At 39.6% G+C, this 25478-nt stretch overlaps 1 protein-coding gene across 2 annotated transcripts; it reads right to left on the bottom strand.

The window, feature by feature from the left end:
• Positions 1-453: 453 nt before the first annotated feature.
• On the bottom strand, positions 454-25359 carry xrcc1 (X-ray repair complementing defective repair in Chinese hamster cells 1). Of its 2 annotated transcripts, none has more exons than XM_036006324.1 (17): positions 24866-25359; positions 24601-24693; positions 22401-22508; positions 22128-22286; positions 21685-21762; positions 17875-17998; positions 17541-17647; positions 15487-15640; positions 15174-15402; positions 14185-14301; positions 9110-9191; positions 5748-5846; positions 3640-3692; positions 2692-2828; positions 2319-2409; positions 2157-2232; positions 454-1579 (listed from the first exon to the last, which is right to left on the bottom strand). In XM_036006324.1, exons 1-17 carry the CDS (start codon positions 24914-24916, stop codon positions 1472-1474), a joined length of 1866 nt encoding a protein of 621 aa, XP_035862217.1. In that variant the 5' UTR covers positions 24917-25359; the 3' UTR covers positions 454-1471. The 2 variants fall into 2 exon arrangements, with proteins under 2 accessions (XP_035862217.1, XP_031169932.1); XM_031314072.2 differs by having other exon boundaries at positions 3640-3688; positions 5747-5846; positions 24866-25358.
• Between the last annotated feature and the right edge of the window lie 119 nt (positions 25360-25478).

A 25478-nucleotide genomic window follows, 5' to 3' on the forward strand; every position in this document is an offset into this window, starting at 1 on the left:
AATATAGAATAGAACAATTACAATAAGAATATGAAAATATACTATTACAATACAATACTATAACTAAATATGTAAAAATATAAGTTATAGTATTGTTATAGTACACAAGAAGACACAATAAAATAGTCTGATCCTTGGCTGCTGCATCCAAACCTCTCCATCTTTCCTGCAGCCTCTCTCCCTGTAACAACCCCTCCACTTCTCCCTGTCTCACGTCCACATTCCAGCATTTTAATCCCCTTGACTGAAGAGCAGAAGACCTGGTGGCTTCGGGCACAAAACAGGGCGAGAAGTATTAGATAGAGACCAGAAAGGGGCTCGCGATAAGAGAAGGAGTGAAAAGGAAGGGAGTGCATCTCGAGCTGCAAACACAAACAGGAAGGCATAGGAAGGGATGAGAGCAGCTAAGTGCAAGGACAGTTTGATGAATACAAATGAGAACAATACCTTTAATTAAAAAAATCTATTTTTTATTTAGGCAAAATTATTAAGTAGTATGAGAACAAAAAAAAGTTAAAGATAGGAACTTGAACAAGCTGCTTCGGACAAGCAAGCAGACAGTACTGTAAGCCCGATATCTCTTTGTCTTAAGAAGCATTTTGGAAATCTTGAGTGACACAAACTCCCTGTCCATTTTACATCCTCACATCTGTCGAGCAAGTCCATCTTTTGCAATATTAATTCAATAAACATGGATAAAACCAAACCACAAACTCAGATTTATTAAACTTAAACACACATAAATCCATCACTTTTTCCTCAAATAAAAGGAGAAAGACAAACAGCCTTTCAGTATTTATTTTTGATTTATAGAATTGAGTTGTCCGGATTTTTTGCAGTTGATGGCTGCAGCCTTAAATAAATTACACTTTTCACCTGACTTTGGGCTGGTCTCATACGGGTCTGTCTGCTTACATAAGTCAGAGCCTTATCAGTGCCGCTGGCACTCAGGACAGGGTGATAACTCATTTCCAGACAGGGCCTAAGGGTAGCCGAGGTGAACAGCAGCGAACTGCAGCACAGGAACCAAGGATTTTAAACAAGACCTGAATCAGAGTGTGTGCTTGGTTCATAAAGTGACTGAGCAGCACACTAATGATGAAAATGTTTCTTTCTGGCCAAGCTAGAACTAACAACCTTTAAATAAAAAAAAAAGATAATATTAAACTAAACCTTATCCTAACATTCATCTTAATAGACTCCATTTAAAAACACATTTTTTCCCCCATCTTGGCTGAAAGGTGAGAACATCTCTGTTGAAAACACCTGAGGACTGAAAACATTTCATGAATAGCAAGTATAAAATAAGTGAAAAGGTATTAATGAAATATAAATCGGTTTACTGCTTTAATGTAAGTGATGTAAGTGAATCTGAAAAGGGAAGAGAAAAAAACGTGTCTTTTCCTATCGGTCAGGATCAGAGGTGTTAGTGTGTCTGTGCACACCTTTGCGTGTTCATACAGTGTGTTGTTCAGGGGACGACCGAGTAGGGTTGGTAGGGCAGTATCTTTTGTCGTTCATTGATTGCATAAATCCATGCAGGTTTGACAAAGTTCAGATTGCCGTTCTCCATCAGCGCCTGTGATGGAAGTGAGAGTGAAAGCGAAAGGAACAGATGTCATCAAGTGTTCTTGTTTCATTACAATTGCACAGATGGGAAGAGGTATAAAGCCTTTGAAAAACTGAAAGCTCCGATTGTATAACTAAAACTGCAAATTCAGATGCTAACAAGGCCCTCAAATGGCTGAAAACCAATTCTGACCCACAATTTCAAACAGATTAAAAAGCCTCTTGGTCCCAACACTGCTGTATTTTCACTTGGAAGGCTAAAATACTCCCAATTTGCCTAAAGGCTTTTATTTGATTATGCCTTGCAAAACGACTGCTTAATCAGTACGTGAGGAACGTCTTAGCCATTTTCTTTTAAGCAGTAACTGCTTAAATTGTTTCAGCTGTGATTTTAAGCTGCGAAGTTTGTATAATTTGAGCATTACATTTCCTGAAGCAATTACACTCTCACAAAATATTGTCTGTGGAAGCGAAAATAAAATTATGCATGCACACATGCTCAAATGCACATTAACAGAAATGTACAATGTTCTTAAGCTTGTGTTAGGTATCATTTTTGTGGAAAAAGGAGGAAGGACTCAACTCACGTCTTCAAAGGAGTCATGCCACCCTTCACTGGTCACCACAAACTGCACCTTCTCCGTCATGTAGTCCTCAATCAGTCTGGAGCAAAGACGATATTCTTTTACACAAACACGTACTGCAGAGATGTTCACAGCTTATTCCTATGACCAATTCAAGTCTCTCACCCATTAAAGGCAACGATGTATCTCAGCAGAAGGCGCCTCTCGTTGTTGGGGAATTTACCGTAGAGGAAAAAATGCTTTCCTTTCAGGAAGTCTGAAAAAAATGACAACATGGGACGAGAAAGGAGCAGAAGAGTGCATCTGATGACTACACAATATGTAGGAGTAATTATAGGTGCACTTTAAAAAAATGGAGAAAAGAGAAAAACACCAAAGAAAACAACAATACACACTTCGACATTTGTGTGTTGAGTTCCTGAAAGGCAGAAAGCCATCCAATTACTTTCTGTCAGTGTTTGCAATGTTGGACGAGTAAGGAAGGACATGTTCCTGTGATAGGAACAGACAAAAGAGACAGGAGGACATGGAGACCTACCTGGTAGCTCAGGGATGGGGTGATCCTCTTCAGCCTCGGCATCTGTGTTTTCATCTGTCGACCCCCCATATGGATCCTCCTGTTTCATCACCTTCCCTCCTGCTGCTGCTTTCTTCTGTCTGCTCTCATTCTCCACCCTGTTACAAGGACAGGAAAAGGACCCGTTGGATCTTTAATGCTACATGTTCCCATGTCAGCCTCTCAAAAGAAGCCTCTCTCTCTCTTTTATGTGACCACCTGACAAATGTAAGTCACTTTCCTTGTAGCTTTATTTTAGTCTCCACTAACTCCTGAGGGAAGTATCTGGCTCTTCAACGGCTAAATGCCCCACTATGTTCACCAACTAGTTTCGAACTTCTGCTGTTTGGTAGTAGCCAGTTAGCATACAGTGAGATTTCAGAGCTTTTTTTGCTGGGAAACAATGCTGATTAGAGCCGTGAGAGTGAGCCAGAACAGTAAACAACGAGCTAAAAGATGCTAAAATGCTCCGTACAACTGAGAGCGCAAAGTCAGATAATAATTCTCCATGGGTTTGAGTAGCTTTAAGTAAAAGCACAAAAAAATATTTCTAAAAGAGTTTTGTGAGTAAACAGTCCAGGAGTACGACCCTCCAACCAACCAATCCCTCTGCAATTTAATCAACATTTCAAAGGTTTTGTCTTTTTATTTTAATCAGGGGGCTTTTTTAAACATCACCCTATTGGGGAAACCTACACGGCTTAACTGCAGCCCACTAACCCTAACTCACTCTGTGATTATTGTGCGATTGTGAATCAAAAGTCGGCTCAAGTCAGAGTGGAATTACGGATTTTAGAATGAACTGATGGTTGTGTTACTTATGGAGCAACAAGAGAGCAGAAATCAAGTCAACCTTTAATTACACGGAAGAACAAACTCGTCTACATCAATATTGCAAACGGCCTCATTGCCATTACTTGTTTTGCTTACCTCTGAAGCTCGTCCTCCGTGTCCACCGCAGACTCATCATCACCATCTCCTGTGAAATCATCACACAATCAGAAAAGGTTTTATTGCCACAGTAGGTGACACCTACGTGGGATTTGCCTTGGTGAATAGTGAATACATACACAAGCAAACAGGGTTTGTGAATATGGTACAATTAACCTTTCAACAATTAACTTTCTTTAACGCTAGAAATAGGCCTTGCGGGAAATGATGTGTGATAAGTTTCATATATTTAAAGTTAATCTTAACACAAGGTCCTTATACCTTTAAATTACCATCACTGTAGTCTGGCCCTGATCTTAAAACTAACTATGATAATCAAAGGTCAAACAATTACATCTGCATTATATAGTTCTTTGTCATTTTTGAAAGAGGTTAAACTTGCTATCATGTTTTCTACAAAATACATGGATACAGTATATAGAAAGAGAAAAATGCTTTCCATTAACATACATGCGTGCTGTTGAGGGGGAAAAGACAAGCAGGTTAAATAGCCGTCTCTGTGTGCGTTCGGTGGGTCAGTGTTTGTTGTGTCGCCTCACTTATGCACCACAGCACTTCTCACTACTTCTGGCATTGCATTAACATAGAAATGAGAATCATGCACAAGTCCCTTCACAGTGATTGCATCTTGCATTCATTCATGCTCCACCTGAAACAGAATCTACAGTATGTATGTTGTTCTTGTCCTTTTCACCGTTGGCATAGTCAACTCATCCATTTCCAAGAGCTTCATAAAGGTGATCCCTTTTGTCTAATCCCTGGGCCCTTTCATTGTCCCATAGCCCGTCTCAATGTTGTCAGTCCTCTTCAGATCGAGTGCTACCCTCTCTGTCTACTTAGTTAGGATGAATCACTTCCCATGAGTCACAGCCACTCACAATTCATTGAAAATGTAAGCAAGGGTTCTGGCTGTGACCCTTATAGTTTGTTGCTATCTTCTCTGTGACTGAAAAATGGCATTTTCCTGCATTCTGATTCATTGCAGTTTATTTGTGGTTAGTGACCCTGAGGTAATGTGGAGGCAAAGGCCGGATTTCCAAACACAAGCACAAAAGGAATTAATAAAAACAATACAATGAATTATGCAATATGGAAGGGCTCGAGTCGGACAGGTAAAACGCTCCGCTTCAGGCGGTCCCAGAGTGGTATGACGCATGGCGGACGGTGGCATTTTGGGGTTAGGCAGTGGCCTCATCTAGGATTCTAGTGGCCTGAGGTCAGAAGCTCCTCCTGAGCCTCTCAGTACTGCCTGGTGTATCTGGTACCTTCTTCCCGACATCAACAGGGAGAAAAGGCCGTTAACCAGGTGGTTTTGATTTTTAATAATTCTCCTAGCATTTTTCTGTGCTGTGGCAGACGGGAATGCAAGTATCGTACGACTGTATTGTTAAACCAATAAAGATCATCCTGTGAGAATGATGAATTTGTACTTTTAGTTTCCTCCCCTTTCTACCCAGACTTTTTGGGACTGGACTTTTTTTTGTTCGTACAGAGTGAACCTTTGCATTATTTGTATGCCAGCTTTTAATTGAGCGTTTTTGGTACATAACCCAAAGTGTTTAAGTTCAACCTATGTGCACTGAAAAACATAAGCTGGCCCACATTACTTATAAGAAAATGCTTTTTTTTTAACCTTCAACAGACAAAAGATTTTACTTTTGTGAACATTTTCTTACTACTACAACAACTGTACCCAAACTCTAAGTGCCTCTTTAATCTTTGCTTTCATTCTTCCACTTCCTCCATTTCACCTTTTCAACGGGGCGACTGCCCGCTTCTTCCCCTCTTCTTCCCCTATCATTACACCCTGTCCGTCTGCCTGTCTCAGATTAACTTCGGCTATAAGTCAATTAAAAAACCCAATTTAAGTCTGTGTATGGCTGTCATCTTGTAGTCACTTTCAGAACAGTAATGTGCTTTCTCTTTTAGCCCAACAGCAGTTTCTGTAGTACGCAAAGAAATAAAGAGTGGGGAGTCATTGAAGTGGCAATGCTGATGCTGACTGAATCTTAAATGAAGCATCGGGTAAAGCTCAGTTACATTTTTTCCACAGCGGGACTTTCTATTAAAGCAGTTTGATTCAAACCTGGTTCATCCACATCAGTGGAGCCGGCATACTCATCATCTTCAGTCCTCTTCTCTGGCGTCTTTTTTGGAGTCACTTGTCTCTGCTTCTTCAGTGGAGTCTGCAAGAACAGCATGGACAGAGCGTTAAAACTGACTGCCTATTACAAACTGGAAAAAGATTGCTCATCAGATCATTTTGTATTAGGGGCGTTGAAAATTATCATTGCATTGATGCATCGCGATGCGGACATGGACGATTCTGCATCGATGCAGTGACAGACCATAATGGATTATTGCCTGATGATGTTACAGGATTCGTACACCTTTTCCAAGGCCAAATTCAAGCACTTTTCAATGTCCATTTTAAAGCTTTTTCCAGCACCTTACACCACGTGAATTACATACCAATACATAGTCAAAATTATTATTTAGTGTTTTTATCACATTAAAAGAGATAATGCTATAAACAGCCACAATTGTGTTTCGTAATAGCAGAAGGATCAGATATTTAAGCAAAGCACAAGTTTTATTTTTTAAATGTATCACTGTCTAAGTAGACTTTGCTTGCTATCTAATCTGCCTGAGTCAATGTAAAAACTGAGCACTGAGTGGGAGGATTTGAGCCAAATGACATGCAGCTGGGTCATTCTGTGTCAAATCAGACAAAATCCAGGAAAACAGCTGCACACTGTTGTCTTTTCACCCTTTTTCCAAATCTAGGGCATGCCGTACAAACATGTAATGGTTCAGTCATATTGACATATGGAAGACAAACATGTCAATATAACATGTTTTATACAAAGTTTGGGCTGCCTATGAATAATACTTTTCATTATATTAATGTCCAAATATTGCTTCCCAGACAATGTGATTTTCAGGCTGTAAAACTGAAGTCATTCCAAGGGCTGAAAATATGAAGCCATAGGATTTGAACAGAAATATTTTACAGGCCTTGGTTTCGGGACACATTCTTGATATAGACAAGGTTTGAACAAAATCTGAGACAGTGCAACAACAACAACAACCTGTAATTCCATTTTAACCCAGAAGACTGACAGTGCACAGGCACCTGCCTGATAAATAACCTATAATATGTAATTGAAAAAAAATTAAATGTATTTCATTGCCAAGGCATACATTTATCTACTGGAATAGAGCAGTGTAAATATTGCATAAGGCCATCCTCAACCCTACAGTAGGCTACTTGTATCGTTGTAGGACACTCCATCTGACACGATTTCTGTTCAGCAATCAACGATTGTTGTTATGCACTGGGCTAACGTTTGCAGGTTTTAATTTGCAGGTAGTTAACATTACAGTTACTGTGATGTAACTTTGGCTATGTTCACTGTATATTCCACAAATGAACGTGCCATAATGGACATGCAATACTAATGTAAGGTATTTTATTGTGTAACCTCTCAGTTGAGAGGAAGTTACAGTAAACAGAGTTTTTATTGTGACGGGAAAAACGGAAGTGGATAAAGTGTTGTATTTTCTGACGTTTGACTGTGTCGGGGTTGAATAAAGTGAGACGTGCAGTGCCGTCTTGGTTCCAGCATTGGAAGCCCGTGTCTTTATTTTACAGCCAGACCTGAGTCTAGACAGTATAAGAAACCCTCGGTTACACCAACATTACATAATAATAGGGCTGCACAATTAATCGAATTTTAATCACGATCACGATTTTGGCTTCCCACGTTCTAAAATTTAAAATGCTTCATTCCGTTCATAGAACGCTCTGTATCAGTTTTTTTTACAAGTTTTTTTCCCCAAAGCTCCATAAACCACTCTCTGATTTTAGCTCATAGCTTTAGCGGCAGACTGTTGTACGTCCCGCTGTTTTAATCCTCTACAGCGAAATACAGTCACACTACCCCGTTTAGCTGTCAGCATTTTAGCCGTGTTTAATCCAGTTACTACTGTAGCTAATGGTAGGCTAACGTTACCTGCTGTGTAACGTGTTATTAGGGTTTACTAGCATGACATGCAGCGATGTTTCTGGTGCCTCTAACGTCTGTTTTGGAGCATCAGAGCACAACGCAGACATTTAAGTGGCATCGTAATCCGCGTTGCTATTTTGTTCGGTAGATACCGGGCACCGGTGCCCTATTGGCACCAGATTTTAACATGCGCCGTTAACGTGAACAGAAAATTGCGTTGCCTATATCTTTTCACAGCAAATGTGTATGTGTGGAAAGCTGTCGCACAACAGCTGAAATGGCTACTCCTTCATAGTATCCTTCAACAAAGGAGGAATGTAGCACAATATGGATGTGAAAGGAGTTATAATTAGCCTATGTGACAATAAAATTTGTTTTGGTTAAAATCAACAAATAATCGTGATAATTAATCGTGATGAATATATTGATCAAAATAATCGTGATTATCATTTTGGCCATAATCATGCAGCCCTACATTATAACACCAAGTACTCTCAGTCACTTAGCCTGCAAATTCCTAGCTAGCAGTTACTAGCGTAAACAAATAGGCGCTAACATGTACAGTAGGCTACTTCAGTTGGCTAACTTGAAAAGTCTATGTCTTACCCTTCATGTGACTCGAGAGCACACTCGCCCATTGTGAAATGCTGCACGTCTTTTTTGCAGACTTTACAAGAGGCAACTCGTGGGGTTTGTCCCCGTTTAATCCATAATTTCTATTTTCCGTCTTCCAGCCAATGTTCATTGAAACGACAACCTGCCGCCGATATTACGAATCCCACTATGGCCACGCCAAGACCCGCCCTACAAAGCAGATCAATTGGTTGGTGTTAGGCTTTTTACCTCAAGTAGTTAAGGTTAGGATAGCCGATTGGTCAGGGGATAGGACCTGTACAGGGGGCGGAGTCACATATGGAAACAGACTGGCACATCGCAGTCACACATGCACAAGAGAGCAGGTTTCATTTTAAACTCTCCAACATTCTATTTCTCCATTTAATAAACAAACTATTCAGTCAGATAGGTATTTGTCATGAAAGAAATACAGTTACAATTTCAAGCATTTTCAAGCATTTTATCCAAAATGTAAGCACTTTTCAAACCTTGAAAACACAACATCAAAATTCAAGCATTTTCAAGGATTTCAAGCACCCGTATGAACCCTGTGTTACTTGTTGATTTTCCGGTTGCTGCTTTTTTTGTTTTTGCCTTTTTTTCTGCTGTGTTCAGACACTACATTCAGGAAGTGTCTTTTTCAAGAGCAGATACAATAAAAAGGGCAGTTCATATCTGACTGCTTGTAGCAATATATATATTAATATTGAGGAGGTGACGCATCGTGATATCGGATCGATTCGAATCGCTGACAGGATAATCGTAATCAAATTTGAAGATTCACACCCCTATCTTGTATAGGCTCACTTCAAAAACAAATTTACCTTTGTGTTGATTTCTTCTTCACTCTGGTCGTCCCCTTCCATTTCGCTCTCCGAGCTCGACTCTGCTCCATCCATCAAATACCTGGAGGAAGACAAAGGAGGGGTGAAGAAAATGTTTCAAGATGATTAAAGGCCAGAGGGAAGAGAATGCCTTCACTATATATCTTGCTACCAATCAGCTTTACTTGTACAATGTTTCAAACCGCAGTGGGCCACTGTCAGGCAAAAGCGGGTATTTTTCAGTCCTGATGCCTAAAACATTACCAACGCCTTCATATAAAATAGTTTGAAGATTGCCTGCTGGGATACAAGTCTAATCTACTGCAGGAGGAGGGGGAAAAAAATAAAACACTTTCAAACCGACGTAAGAACAACCAAGTCATAAATCAGGCTTGGACCCAGTACTCCCCCAACACCTTTTTCTTATTTCACAGTCTCCCTCCATTAAGAGTAGCTCCTCAAAAAGAACGCTACGATGGGCTGCAGTAACATGACTTTATTATATAACAGGACACCAGAAATGACTCTAAGTCATCATCAGAAGCTGTCAGCAAATTGAAACCATATAGTCAGAGACTAAATGCTACATTACTGCGTATTCAGTAATAGCCCTAGTTGAAAGGTGCACCACTGGTGGGACTGGAAGAGTTTTATATTGAGAGACCACTGTGTTTAAGCTAGCAGGAGGAAGAGGGTCGAGGAACAATAGAAATCGTATTGAGTACACACTACAGTGATCTGATGGGCAAAAACAGAATAAAAGTATCTCTTGGTAGGGAATCAAGACTCCATTTTCATGTTGCACATATCTTCAACCTCCCCAAGTTCTCTCACACTAGTCCGCTCCTCCGCTCACTTCACTGGCTACCAGTTGCTGCCCGCATCAAGACACTAGTACTTGCATACAGGGCCACGAACGGATCAGCCCCAGCATACATCCAGGACATGGTCAAACCCTATACCCCAACCCGCCCACTCCGCTCTGCATCAGCCAACCTGCTTGCTGCCCCCTCACCGCGAGGGACAACTAATCACTCAACGAAATCCAGACTGTTTTCTGTCCTGGCTTCTAACTGGTGGAATGAGCTCCCTATTGACATCAGGACGGCCGAAAGCCTACGCATCTCCCGCGGAAGGATAAAAACACATCTCGTCTGACTGCACCTCGGATAAAAAAATAAAAAAATAAAAATAATAATAATAATAATAATAAATAAATAAATAAATATTTATTTATTTATTATTATATAATATATATATTTAAGAATATATTCTTAAAGCTGTGCTTTCATATGGCTCTTTGTATTGCTTATTTAAAGCTAATGTACTTACACTTACTACTTGTTGTCTGGAGTTTGCACCTTCAAGGTTGAAAACACTTAATTGGAAGTCGATCTGGATAAAAGCGTCAGCTAAATGACATGTAATGTAATGTAAAGACCACAATGTCAGCCACCAACTTTAGACTGTGACTTTGAGTGGGCCGTTCAGAACAGTGTCATATTGACCATAGTAAAGGGCAATGTAGGACCCTGAGTGGAAAATCTAGTGAAGCTTTACTTCATTGCTTATATTATTAATGCTCCATGTGACTTCAAGTTCTGCTTGATGAAAATATATGCACTTGCTGAATCTGTAAACTAGAAAGCATTCAGATGTACGCCGGGGTACCGCTGCCTTGGCTGCACAATCATTAAAAAGTTATTTTAATAATAAAACGTCTTTATTTGCAATAGAGGGTTCAATGAGGATGTGACATTTCTCCGGACCCTCTCCATATATTCCCTCAAGCCACTCTAAAGTCACCTGGACGTGATCAGCTTGAAAGTGAAAGAGTCAAAATACCACCATTGAGGTGTAATTACCTATTTCCGCTGACACTGTAGGGAGACATTTACTGACCTATGCTTGTATCATAAAACTCAGTGGCCAGGAAATTGGAAAAAGGACATTGTGGGCAAGGGAAGTAATGCCGAACCTGTTGCTTACGCCAGTAAGTGTTGTTACCTCAAAAGCAGACCAACAAGCTCGATCTGCTCTGTTTACAGAGAACTGGAGACACATGTTGTTTATTAGAGAGGGTAAAAACCAAGTTATACTAGAGCTGAAATGCTTTTGATCATTTTTTTAAGCAAAAAATCAGCTCATCAAATAGATGTTCTGTTTACTGCTGCTGATGACCTGAGAAGTTGAAATGCACTTATCTAGAGCTGAAACAGTTAAATCCAGTAATGGATTAACAGAAAGTTAATCGCAACAATTTGAAAAATGTTGGCTCTGTACACTTCAGGATGCAGTGAACGTTTTCAGGAAAGAACATTTAGGTGAGGGGTTTTTGTATGTGATTAAGTTTTATTTGCCGTAGATTTGTCACCATGTGGTTGTGCTGATATTTTCCAATTCCTCTTGGGATGTTGCAACAGAGCTTTGGTTTTAATGAGAAATTGCTTTAATTATTCAGCTCTATTGTGATGCGATGTTGTAGAGCTGCTTGAGTGTTTTCTGCCCTCTTCTCTTACCGTCCATTTCTGGATCCTCACTGATTGGATAATGACTATGGAGATTGCATTTCTGGGGTGCTCAGCTGATGTCACAATCTCTTTTATATATACACACTACAGAGAACGGATGGCGGGAGCTGAAGCTCTGCATTTGCCTCCAGATGCTCAGTTAGAAAGTGTTTGTGTGCATGATGGAGCAACAGTTTGAGAGTGTGCGTATTTGTTTGGGCACTTATCATCAAAGTAAGTGGTCCCTTTAATTACCCATAGCAGATGCAGCTTTTAAATAAAGGATACATCATCATCAAAGCTGCACACTCCTAGCGCTGCACAATAGCGGTGCTGGGCAGGGGAATGGATTATTCTGGCAACAAGAGACGGGGGAGCAAAGGGGTGAGGGAGGGGTTGAGGGATCTTCGGCAGAATCCAAAATTGACTGAGAAAGGCGAGCGTGGGGCAGAATGACGAGACAGGGAACTTCTCATTTCAATGCACTTACTGACAATCTTGTAAAGTAAGTAGTTGAAAGTAATTATCAGAGTTCATAAAACCACAGTGTTGTGTGCCATCGCCCTTCAGAAGTGTTTTTTTTTGTTTTTTTTTAAAGCTTTACACAATACTCTCTCAGACTCTGCATGGCTCATATGCACACAGTGGCTGTCCAGAATAATCCCATCAAAATGTAACTCTGACCGCTTTCATTTTCTTTGCTTTAAAGACGAACATTAGTAAAAATTGATTTCTGTGCACCCCGTCTCAACGCCAGATGTATCCTGCTGGAACTAAATGACAATAATGTCTTTGAAATGACAGTCACATCCAAATAGTAAGTAATTATAGCCAAAGGAAGCCACACTGCTGCAACCTGACCATCTTTTTTGTTATCGATTAATCTGTCAATTGCTTATTTGATTATTCAAGTTGGTTTGTCTATAAAATGAAAAACAATTATTGTGAAAACAAAATGATACAAAAATTCTAATTGCTTGTTTTGTCCAAAACACAAATATAATCTATTAACTATCATATGAGATGAAGAAAAGCAGACAATCCTAACATCTGAGAAGCTGGAATCAGCAAATGTTTGACATCTTTGCTTAGAAAATTATGAAAAAATCAATTGATTCTTAATATAGTTGCTAATACATTTTCTGTTGATCAACTAATCAACCAATCACTTCAGCTATAAACTGAAATGCTTCATGCCAACATTGAGCCCCTTTCCGATACATGCACTTCATTCTGAAAATGTTTTTTTTTTTTTGTAAAAGTCAAATCATTTTTAAATAGCAGAACGGCTTTAAAAGCATACAGAACAAAAGTAAAAATGGATTGGACTGTGGCACTTTTATATTGGGCTCTTAGAAGTTAGCACCGCCAGCCCCTCTGAACACAACAGTATTCTAACAACAAATATGCGCAGAGCTAAAGCTGACCGATCAGAAAGATATGATATGACAAGAGTTTCCACTTGGTCTGTCACATAAAAGCCATCCATCCTCTGTTATTAAACCTTACAACTCAGCAGCACCTAATCACCTAAGGCTCTACGAAAATGTGATGGACATTTTTCAGTGTTTTCTGATGTTTTATAGACCGTTAATCTAGAAAATTGGCAGATTCATCAATGATGAAAACAACCGATATTTCCAGCCCTAATGTGGCTTATCAAAATAAAACGGCTAAAGAAGGCATGTAGTAAAACTGGTATACGTGCTGTGGAAGCTAGCCCTTTTCCTGATTCCACGTTTGAAAATTGCTTAAGAACAATATAAATGGCTGAAGGCAGCAGGACTTTCTTTTATTAGAGCCGATCCTTTGACAGCTAATTCCATATCTATCCCAACACTAGTTCTGCATTTTGCTAACCCTACATTTGAACAGAAGCCGGAGACTAACGAGTTCAGTAACCTTGGATAACATAGCAGTGTGGAAAGCCCGGTTGGCAAATGATTGAAGAATTTCCTTAAATGGCAAGGCAAAGCATCATACAGTGGAACACGAATACAGAACTATTCCAATTAATTTGGACCTTCCATTGCCCAAGATGAGTATCCTGCTCTACATTATTCAGTATACAGATTCATGTGGGGCGATGACAGAAGATGTTGTGAAAGCTCCCCCTGTAATGAGGCAGATAATTAGAGAGCTGCTGGAGCTGGCTGGGTTGAATTTGTGATCACAGCAGGCATCAGCTGCTCAAGGTTACAATGTTCTCTGTAGCAAGTGGGCATCACTGCTGTGAGGGGTGTATTTTTGGACGCTTCAATCAGTGTTAGTGCTGTGCGCAGATTTTACGATGTAGAGGTACAACTGTGGCTTAAGATAAAAGTATTAATCAGATGTGGAGTCATACACTGGATATGTTGGATGCTCCACGCTGAAAGCAGGCCGTCATTCTACGGAAGCGCCCTTTTACCAGACACTGACAGCTGTTCCCTGTGGCCAAAACTGAGCTCAGGCATTTCTACAGGTCTGAATTTCCATGCAAGAATCATTACAGCTTCACTTTTCTATTATTGCTATGAAGTCATCTGTGTTCAAAATTTAATTTTGGATTTCACCTTCTCTTACCGTTTATAGGAGATCATCTGTTTCCTCTTATGGCAGTCCATTATCCATTCTCTCCGTACGATGATGCCCCCTGCTGATTTCACCTGGCTGTACTTGGGGGTGTTAGCGAAGGCACAGCTGGAGATTAATGGGAGGGAGGGAGGGAGGGAGACAGACACACAGACACACACACACACACAGACACAGACAGACACACACACACACACACACACACACACACATCACTAAAGAGAAGCTGACAAGGGCAATGGTCTGCTCTGACAGAGGAGATCAAGAGGCAATCAAACTAAATTACTGAGAGTGCTAACAGGGCTGTTACATAACCATGCAATCTGTTTTTAATGATACAAATCAACTACAGATACAAATCTCTCATGAGAGGACATCTCTGAAACAATTACGAGATTACTTCTGGACTTGCACTTTATGTGAAATATTAACTATTTTTTCTTTTTTTTTTTTATTCATTACTCATCAGCCATGTTGTCATCATATATAAATGTCAAACCATTTACAATATTCTGAGCAGCAATGAAATGTGTGATTGTGTTTTTATGATTTTCTCCAAAGAAACCTGTCAAAAATCACTCTTCATTCTGTTCATTAAGTTTTAATCTTGTCGTCTGTCAACATCCTGCAGTTTCACCATGTACTGTGTGTGTATATATATATATATATATATATATATATACACATTAAATTCTTTGGAATTTTTTGTCCATCAGACTGTGGTGTGTAGACTACTATACTACTGCAGGTATTTTAAACAAGCTGCACTATTTATTTTAAATATATGTAAGAATAAAACAGACGCTTGGTAGCTTCTCTGTATCAACCCAAAATATCACAGTACTAAGATTTTTCTGGAGGAAAAAAACAAGTAGTGCATCTATAAATGGTCATAAATGATAAAGTAAAATGATAACATCAGGACAGTTCAAGCATACAGTTTTCCCACACTTCCTCACTGCCTCCTGCTTGATACTTACATGAGGTGTGTGGAGTCGGGTGTCCAGTCGGGCCGGTATTTGGCTCCCATGTCCAGAGCCTTTTCCCTCAGCTCCCCTCTGAAGGGGTTTTGGAAGCCACTGAGGACAAACACGACCCCCTCCATCATCCGTTTGAATGGGACCTGCTGCACGCTAGGTTTCGGTTGCTTGGGTTTGGGTTTGGATTGGCTCTCCCGCTTCCTGTCAGCAGACTTCTGTCCCGGGGCAGCTGGAGAGACGATTTGCGCAAGTCAAGGAACTTTTCCAGGTAAGGAAATCATTTTCAAGATTCATATGCTGATGTGAGAGTTACCTTTCGCGCTGCTGGGGCTTGGCGTGCTGGCTGGGCTCGGCTTGTGTTTGGGGGTCACAGCTTTGCCCTCAGGTGAGCCAGCTGGGCTTATTTTCTTCGAGGGTGGAGGGCCGGGGGAAGCTTTGCTGAACTCAAATTTTCTTTTTGCTGGTGGCTATGAGGAAACAATTAGTGTAAGTCACTCAAAAATTGGCACCTTTTCAGAATGAAAACATAATGTGCACCTGTATATTAAAACAGGTGCGTTGGAAGAGATACTGTTGGATGACAAGTAGATACGTACAAACTGTCCACATTTCCATTTTATTTAATGCCAGAACATGTCATCATTTAATAAACCTCACTTGAGTGCGGCAGGCAATTTTTTGTATTCGTCATGGGTGAGCAGTCGGAAATAAAATGTCCCTTCAGGATGCAAAAACAACGATTCTGCAGATTTGTAAATTATTATAGCCTTTCTAAACAATTACACTAGAAAACTGGATACATTCATCTGTGCAGCTTTAGATCTTTCTGCGTTTATTTTTAAGTGACATGTAGCAGATATCACTTGTCCATTCTCCTGGTTTCTTTCTCAGAGTGGGCTCAGGCAGAGTTACAGTGGTGCATTTTTATTGGAGCCAGGCAGGCAATTAAATATTTCAAACAGTTTTTTCAAAAATCGATCAAAGCTACAACTTCAGCTGCTGTATACTTAAAAAATAAATTGTTTTTTTACCAACAAGAGGAATGGAAACTAATGACCAGAGCTTGCACATATAAGGTGAACTATTTGCTGTCAATTTTAAGAGCCCGTTATACAATACTAGTTATTTTTTTATACTGAAATGTATTAATTTTTTATGTACGTCCTGGGACTTTTGGTTTGTGGTGAAGTACAGAGATAGATACCAAATTAATATTCATGAACATTTTTAACCCTCTAACACATACAGTACTATCACTACTACTTACAATCAACATACAGACTGTTTTGGGCAAAACAGCTGTTCAATATGTCGCTTTTTTTTTTTTTTTATAGACTGTTTTTTGGTAAACCTGTGCTTGAGTTATTCCTGGACTGATATAGCAAAGTCCAAAAATATAAATTTTTCGATATGATGAACATCTGAATATTTGAAATAGTTTCAATACTAACTATCGAAACATCTGTACCAGCTGTGCTTTCTTGCTCTCTCTTCTCTCCTACAGTTGACAAACACACCACTGCAGTGCACACATAACGCCGCCTCCGCTCACTCAAAGTGCTGTCTTCTCGTCGCTCGTTTAATTTGCTCCGGTTGAATACAATAATTAACAGATTTTGTTATAGTGTTATCTCAGTGAAGATGGCAAGTGCAGAGCTTCTTCGACTGGTTTTGGTTGACAAAGAAAACAGGTTGTTTTGTAGTTTGTTTTCTGGTTCTGGTTTAAATTCACTTCAGTTATCAGGTCCAAAGATCCCATCATACAACAAGCTTTATTGCATCTGCTTCACTTTCTCTGCGTACCTCTCAGCTTTCTTGTTGTCTAAATCAGGGATCTTCAACAGGGTGTCAGGGACCCCTAGGGGGTCCTCAGAGTCAATGCATGGGGGCCTCCAAATTATTCTTAGTCTTAACATGAGTCCAACATATTATTAGCAAATATAACTCCCCACTAATGATAGGCTTACTGGCCTATAGGTAAGATAGTCACTAAGGCCATCCACAGATACAGTTAATCTTATGGATTCACTGTGCCACATGTATGTTTAACATTAAAACATGATTTATAAAATCAGGCAAACAATTATTAGGCTTTTTTAATAGTTTAGGATTCTATGCAAAAAAAAAAAGGTACGTATAAAGGCTTTTGGGTGCCCTACACGTTATTGTAGGCCCAGTTTAATATGAGACTTCATTTTATACAATATGTAGTAGGGGGTCCCTACTCCGTCTCTCTTTCAGATTAGGGGTCCTTGGCTTAAAAAACGTTGAAGACCACTGGTCTAAATAAAGCAAAAAAAACCTACTCCTTGTTAAGGGAACTGCTGTTGGCTAGCTGTGCTCTTCAGTGGAGAAAATGTTTAGTACCTGTGGTGAGGCAGAGCTGGAGGAGGAAGCTTGGCCAGATGAGTGGGAGCTGCCACCAGCCTGCAGGGCAGCTGCAGCGTAACTCAACCTCTCACTCGGAGGAGACACTAAAGAAAGAAAAGTGCAGAGGGCTGGTGAGGGAACAAAGTAGCTTCATAATAAAAATGCCTTTGAAATATCTCTGGCAGACTGAAATAGTTTAAAATTAAGGCCAATTAGTGCTCTCTTGGCGTTTTTTTTTTTTTAATTATTCAAAGTGATTCGCACTTAGTGTTACAAGGACACGGGAGAATTTAATTGGGCTTTAGCAGCTGGTATATTTAAGTGGATCTACCTTTGAGTGAAGTACTGGACTTCGTTGCATTGTCCCGACTGAAGAAAAGACTGCCAGGCTGAAGGCTGGCAGCAGGTGAAAGAGGCTCCTCCTTCACCCTGAACTGTCCCAGCTTTGTCAGTTTCTGAGTGGAGAGAAGACAGAGAGGTTTAGTGCCTACAGAGAAGGTAGATGCACTGACTTTCTTTGAATATAGCAAAAATAGGTTTCAACTCATCAAATTATTTCATAGTTATAAAGTTGTGTAGATCACAGAATAAAATAAGGTGCTACACAGGCTGCAGTGAGATGCTGTGCCATGTTTTAAAGGGCTGGGTATCGTTCAAAAATATTCAATACCGATACCCGTACCGATACCAATACCGTAACTTCGACACCGGTTCCTAAACAATTTTTCAATACCAATTTTACAAAACAAAAACAAATTACAACACACATCTTTTTATTTCTTTTTCAGCTCCTACTACTGTACGTGAGCCCAGTCTCTGTGAGTAACGTAGAGTTTTCCTGCTTGCCTCTACGACGTGTAACGTTAGACAGCCAATCACCAGCATTATTAGATCTTGTAGAAGCATGCTGCATGCCTATTGGCTCACTGACGCTGATGAGATTTACTCCTTAGATATAGAAGTTGGTTATTGAATGACGAGGCATTTTTCAATACTTTAGTGGTAATTCAGAGGGCACATTTAATCTTACAGTCACACACTCACAAAGACCATCTAATTATAATACTACATTTAATGCAGACACTAACATGAATGGATAACTTGTTGGTCTGTCTGGTTTCTCCAACTTGTTTTGTAAATGGTAGTAACTTAAAACTCGAAAAAATAGAACTGGGAAGTGAACCTTAATACTTCTTGGGTATTAACTGAAATGTTTCCCATAGTGTCAAAATCTTGGTATAACAAAGTCTAAAGTGTGCATTAAATGTCTTTTCAGACAAGCTGGTTTACTTATTTTTTGGTCAGGCAGTTTTGTGATTCAGATAATGTGATTTGCGAATTTGGGACTATTTCACTAAAGGCAGTGACACACCAACCCGATAATCCGCCGTCGGACAGTCTGGCGAGGTCAGTGACTCGAGTGTGTTCGGTGTGTTCCGTGCCATTATGCCCGGTTGAAAAATCCGGGAGAAACCAGACCCACGTGACGCGTTCGTCCAATCAGCTGCCAGTTTTTATTTTTTGGGGCGACAATACAGATTAGCGCCACCTGCTGTTATGGAGACGTATTACACGCTCAAGTCGGCGTCGCTTCGATGTGTTCTGAGTAGGGCTGTCAGCATTAACGCGTTAATCGCGATGCGATTAAGGGCCGCCACGATGCGATTAATTTTTTTTAATCGCAGAAATTCAGAGAAATTAAAAGAAATTAATCGTTTGACAGCCCTATTTAGGAGTTACTAAACACTATATTGACTCTAGTAAGGATAGGGATTTTTAGTTTTTTAGTTAGTTACTTGGAGGAATTGTGCAATAATGACAGATTCACACATTTTTTTCAAACCATTTTTTTCTTTTGTTTACAGTAAATAAATAATTACAAATCTTAAAATCAAGTTCATAAAGTAACTTTCTTTGATTCCCAATCAAGATACACTGGTAAAAAATGCTTTCCATTGTTAATATGTACTTAAAAACTGTTCTGAAATGCAAAATAATAGAATTTTAATCATGTGATAAAATATGCGTTTAATCGCGATTAGCTACAGAACTTCAGCAATTAATCGCGATTAAAAAAAAAATTAATCGTTTGACAGCCCTAGTTCTGAGGCACTTTTTGGAGCTCGGGGAGCTGACTGATCAGTCTGACGGCCTTTTCTGCTAACGGTCGGGTTAGTGTGTCAGGGGCTTTAGGCAAAGTTCTTGGGTAATCAAGTACTGAGGAATCAGCAACTATCAAAACCCAGCCTTTGTTCAAGCGTAACTCTCGCCAAAATGCAACCTAGGGTGTTTTTGTGAATATACCCGAGTCAAACTTTGAGAACATTGTTTGTGTACACAGAGTTTACTAAAAAGAAAGGTTTTGAACAACTCACTTTAGCAGTTGGTTTTTCTGCTCGCTGCCATCTTGCCAGTCAAAAAGAGTCAATCTCCGAATGCGACGTAACAGGGAGGAGAGTAAAGATGGAAAGCTCCTAAAGCTTAGTTCCATATAAATGCACGGATTATTTGTTGTTTTGTTGTTAGTGAAAAACAATATTGACCTTGTAGTTGAAAAATGAGCCTCATATAAGAATGACATTTCCTCCTATGGAGTCCGTTCATTCGCATTCTGAGATCGACTCTTTTTGACTGGCAAGATGGCAGCGAGCGGAAAAACCAACAGCTAAAGTGAGTTGTTCAAAACCTTTTTTAGTAAACTCTGTGTACACAAACAATGTTGTCATTGCTTTCGTTAAGGTGTAGAGCCCCTGGTCATACTTCGAGCAAAGTTTCATGTTGTGTCGAGCCTTCTTAGTAGAGGTTGACCGATTTATCGGCCGGCCGATTTTGGGCATTTTTTAACATAATCTGCATCGGCCAATATCCCAGTATATCAAGCCGATTAATAGGCAGGCGCATCTGCGGGCAGCCTAGTGTTAAAAACAGGAATAGGCGACATTTTTTACAGCGTACCCAGACCAGCTGCCTCCAGCCCCTCCCCTCGTGAAGTCTTGCCGTGTGTCTGTGTCTCGCGCAGCCACTTCAGGCTCAGACGCTACCGTTAGTAGTTGCATGTTGCTGGTGTTCTTGCCTTGGGATTAACTGTACTAATAAAACCGTACAAAACACCGCGGTCACACCGCTGTGGAAGCTCCCCGAATATCATTTATCAGAGTCTGGTTGTTACCCCTGTCCGTGGCAGTCTCATCCACTCCTATAACGGAGTTAACTGGAGCTAACCGCTAACGGAGCTAATCGTTGCTAACAGAGCCTTCAGTTCTTCGTGCCTGTATCAATTAACTGCATCTATGGACTCGAGCACGAATAAAACCCTTAATTTTATTAAATTGGCTGGACGAGTTTTAAGTTACAACTAAGAGTTGTTTGAATGACAGAAATGTGCTCAGATAAGATCCTAATGAGGTCAACAGGACATGTAACATTAATGATAAAACACTTCAACAAAGTGAACAAGAACTGACTTTAGAGAGCCCTAGTCTTGTGTGATTCAACAGGAGTTAGGAGGAAATAGTGTTGAGATTAATAATATGTCACTTTCTGTGAAGGTTGCAGATTTGTATTCTCCGAAGTTTAATAAATGCTGATAAGTGCACTAAACTTTATTTTTTTCATTTAAAAGTTTATTTGACAAAGTTTATTTTCTTCTTACCTGTTTCGTTTATTTAATATATTTTTCATACATTATTTATACAATACACAGTATGTTTTTACATTATACATTTTTAAAAACAAGCACATATCGGCCAAAATAAATCGGCAGCATTAATCGGCCATCGGCTGACCCTGATTTCTAAAGATCAGCATCGGCATCGGCCAGAGAAAACCCATATCGGTCGACCTCTACTTTTTAGTGTTTTAAAAATAGAGATTTTCATGCTATCATAGTAGTGCCACTAGCACTCCCATTCAAAAGGCCATTTGACCGAAAACGAGAATACGGTAAATCTTAAAAGTGGCGTTTTCGTCCTAATTATGCTTTTAAATGAACATTTGACTTGGGTATATTCACAAGAAGACCCTAGGTTGCATTTTGGCGAGAGTTACGCTTTAACAATATTCTCAGGTCTCAAGGGAAAATATCCAAAGATAAAACAACATCTCCAGGCACTGTGGAGTTTGACAACTTGGCATGACTTACCGGGGATGCTGTTGGAGGAGGATCATTTTTGTCAGGCGGTGAATGAAACTTAACAAAGGCCACTCCGTACGCTATGTTCTACGAAGTACACACACAAAATCAAACTACATTTAATATCACAAGTAGCAATGGCTATATGCTTTCAAAGAAGTCCCATTTAAGCTTGATAGTTACCTTAACTGAAGTACTAAACACAACATCTACATCTACAGGTGCAACCATGCAGCTTTAATACAAGTAGATCCTTATCGTGCTCTGTGTGTCACACAATCATTTGTACTGTTTGTCAAATTATGTTGCACTGCTGTTGGTGGTGGTGGTGAAAGTGCTGTAAAAATATTTCAAAATGCAAATGGTTTACTTTTGGATTCTGTTGATTAAAAGATAAATGGATAATAGATCAGTTTGCACAGTTTTCTGTATTTAAATGACTGGGCCCTTACCTTGCTGTATGGCTGGCTACACACAATTTTCACTCGGTCCCACTTCTCCTGTGCTGTGCTCTTCTGCAGCTGGTTGGGCCCAAAGAAACGCACCCGGTTCAAGTTGGTGCCGTTACGGCTCTCCGTTGGGGACATGAAGGAAGACGTAACCAAAAGAACCTCAAAGAGAGAAAGATTGACATCAAAGAATAAGAAAATAATTACAGTAGTAGAGTGATTATAATTTATTCGGAGGTGATATGCTTTGGAATTGGGTTTGGTTTGCAAGGACACCTCATAGTCCTGGTCTCTGACAGCTGAAGAATTCCCCACCAGCACCTCGATGAAAGCTGACCCTTCATTTCCAATATCAATGCTGTGCACCTGCTCCTCCTTCTCGAACTGAGAGAAAAGAAAAACAGCGCAGGTTAACAGAGCATACACAAGAAACAAAGTCAAGTGGCCGGGTTGGCCCAGTGGGTAGAGCAGGCGCACATATACTTGGAGGTTTATACCTCGACGCAGAGGTCCAGGGTTCAAACCCGACCTGTGACAATTTCCTGCATGTCTTCCCCCCCCCTCTCTCTCCCCTTTCTCACCTAGCTGTCAGGTCAACAGACCTTATAGAATGGATGCAAGAGGTTAAACTATTTAACCAGTCCCTACTTTTTAACATGTTTATGCCAAGGAAATATACATATATCAACACAGACTGTCCCTGAGTGATACAATACTTTGTATTAGCATATACAATTTCCTAATCAAAATTTCAAAGTGCACTTAAAGTGCCTTTAACATATTCTGTAAAATATCATAATCTATTCTTAATCTATTTTTAAAGCCTCAGGCAAGAGTTGAATAGAGACAAAGATGAGCACAATATGTTATCAATATATTTTCACCCAGACTTAGTTAAAAGCTTTGCAGTGGCAGCTTTTTAAAGAAACTGGAAAGGTGCAATTTACTTCAGCCTAATCCCTTAACCTAATGCCTAACAATTCTGTCAAGTCCACAAAATTGTCTGCAAAAAAAAAAAAAAAAATGCAGAAGAAGGAAATCCCAAAAGGACACAAATATAGCAACAAAGGAAAAGTGGAAGTCAATATTTTGTTAATTGGTGACCTACCACACAAATGCACTATGTTCCACTAATCTTCTGTCGCACACTAAAAACTCATCTGTTTAGACTGCACCTTGGCCCATAAAATACAATGTATTTATAAAATAAAACGTAGGCATTATTGTATCCACATGGTTGAATGCCTTCATTGTTAAGTCACTTTGGATGAAAGCATCAGCGAAATAAATGTAATTGCTTCACACTTCAGAAGTTACAGAAAATGACTGCCCATCCCTTACCACTTGACAACTACAAACGGCAAATTGGATTAAAATCTTTCCTTTGCTTTGGTGGATAAACGGCCAGGAAAGAGACTAGCAGGGCAATTGGGGACATTTAGAAAGATCTTGGACTCACCGAGTTCTGTAAATCCCAGCAATTTAGATCAGAGCACCAGTATTTACTCTATTGTTATTGTTTTTATTCTTATGTATGTATATTTTAAATATTTGTTGTATTTTTGAGCAATCTGGCACATGAGTTTCCTTCAGGATTAATGGAGGTCTATTTTTATCTTGATTTGGATCAAATTAGCTGGATCACCCAGTTTTTCAAAAGTAATCCAGTGGGATTTCAAATCACAGATTGGATCAAATCTTGGAAATGGGTTTTTCAAAAGCAAAAGAGGGATTCCAAACTAAGATCAGACCATGTAACCCAATCTTACATTTGATCTGGATCAAACCTGCCCTTTGGGTTTTTCAAAACTTTGAACTCGGTTTGGGACTTATTTGATCAAAAAAAAAACAGGATTATCCTGATCCCATCAAAAGGGTGGATTCAGTTGTGATTTTTCGAACCAAATACAATCAGAGTTTTTTTTTTTTAAGTGAATGATCATAAAATCAATGTTTACTGATGATATATACATTTCTTCATATTTGAAGCATATATGAAGCATGTCACATCTAATGAGATATGGTAAACATTAAAACAAACATTATAACACAATAAGGAATGTAAAATGTTTCTGTTTATTACAGTGTTTGTTTCTTAAAATTAAAACAAACAATGGATATTTGTGGCCACCGGTATTTTGCCTGTATTTTGCCTACCTGTTGTTCTTTGCTAAGCCAGTAGGCTACACTGTTAGTTCCATTTAAGGCTCTGGTAAACAGGATTTGGTAAGCCTATTTGGATCACAGTGATCCAATCCAATGTTCCTTTAAAAAAACTGGCATAAAAGTAAGATGGATCAGGTGATCCTGGATAGCAAATCCGGATCAATTTGATCCAGATTAAATTTTTTGAAAAACTGGGCCCAGGTTTTATGAGTAAACATAGGTAAACTTCACATCAATAATCACAATGCATGTTATGTAACCACTGCTTGGTAAAAACCTGTGGGAGTACACAGGAGGTTAAAAAGCATACCTGCAGAATGACTGATGTCTGTTTCTCCCCGGGCCTTGCTGCTTTCCACTTTCTGTAGGTGTCAGAGCTCAGCAGGTTGTCTGCCTTGTGAGTCTGTTTTGCATTATGACAAGAAGAGAGTGGAAGAAAGGCTCACGTTTGGCTAAATATAATTAAAAAAATGTATGTGTATGTGTATGTATATATATATATATATATATATATATATATATACATAACGAGGGAATCACTTTACAAATGCAATGCAAGTGACAAATGAACTTACAGTGTCCTCGGTGCTGCAAGACACGACGTGTTTGAGTTGGATTTCTGGCATGTTGTTGTTGTTGTTGATTCCCCACAGGTAACAGACTGATTAATAAGCCAGTGTGAAGGAAGATAAACAAGCCGGGCGCTTGGCTTGCCACTAAGCGCTATCGCAACCAGTTAACAAAACATAAAACACATAAAGTGTCCTTTCGGTGGATGTAAATTCACTTTGTTGCTAGTCAGACATACCGTAAGCTAACGTGATAGCATGCTAGCAAACAATAGGCAGAAGGAACTTTTCCTGATTAGCCTGATTATTTTAACACACCTCAAGTGCTGTTACGCACGAACCTTTGAAATTGCTATATGCTTGACACATAGCCGCCTACTTTGGCATTACATTAAACATCAGAAAACATATATTAATGCTTTTAATTTTAAGATAAATGTGCGTGGAGCAGAACTCATATTCCCACCAAAAGCATGATGTGCTTCGTGCTGTGACGCAATTTCCGCCTAACGGCATTTCCATCCAATCAGAGCTTTGTGTTCTTCTTTGTCAGTTAAATAAAAGCATCATCAGAGTTTTATCGCCACCAACAGTTTCAGAGTGTGTACTTGAGAAAACC

The sequence above is a fragment of the Sander lucioperca genome, chromosome 10 (genome assembly GCF_008315115.2).
Source record: "Sander lucioperca isolate FBNREF2018 chromosome 10, SLUC_FBN_1.2, whole genome shotgun sequence".
NCBI lineage: Eukaryota > Metazoa > Chordata > Actinopteri > Perciformes > Percidae > Sander > Sander lucioperca.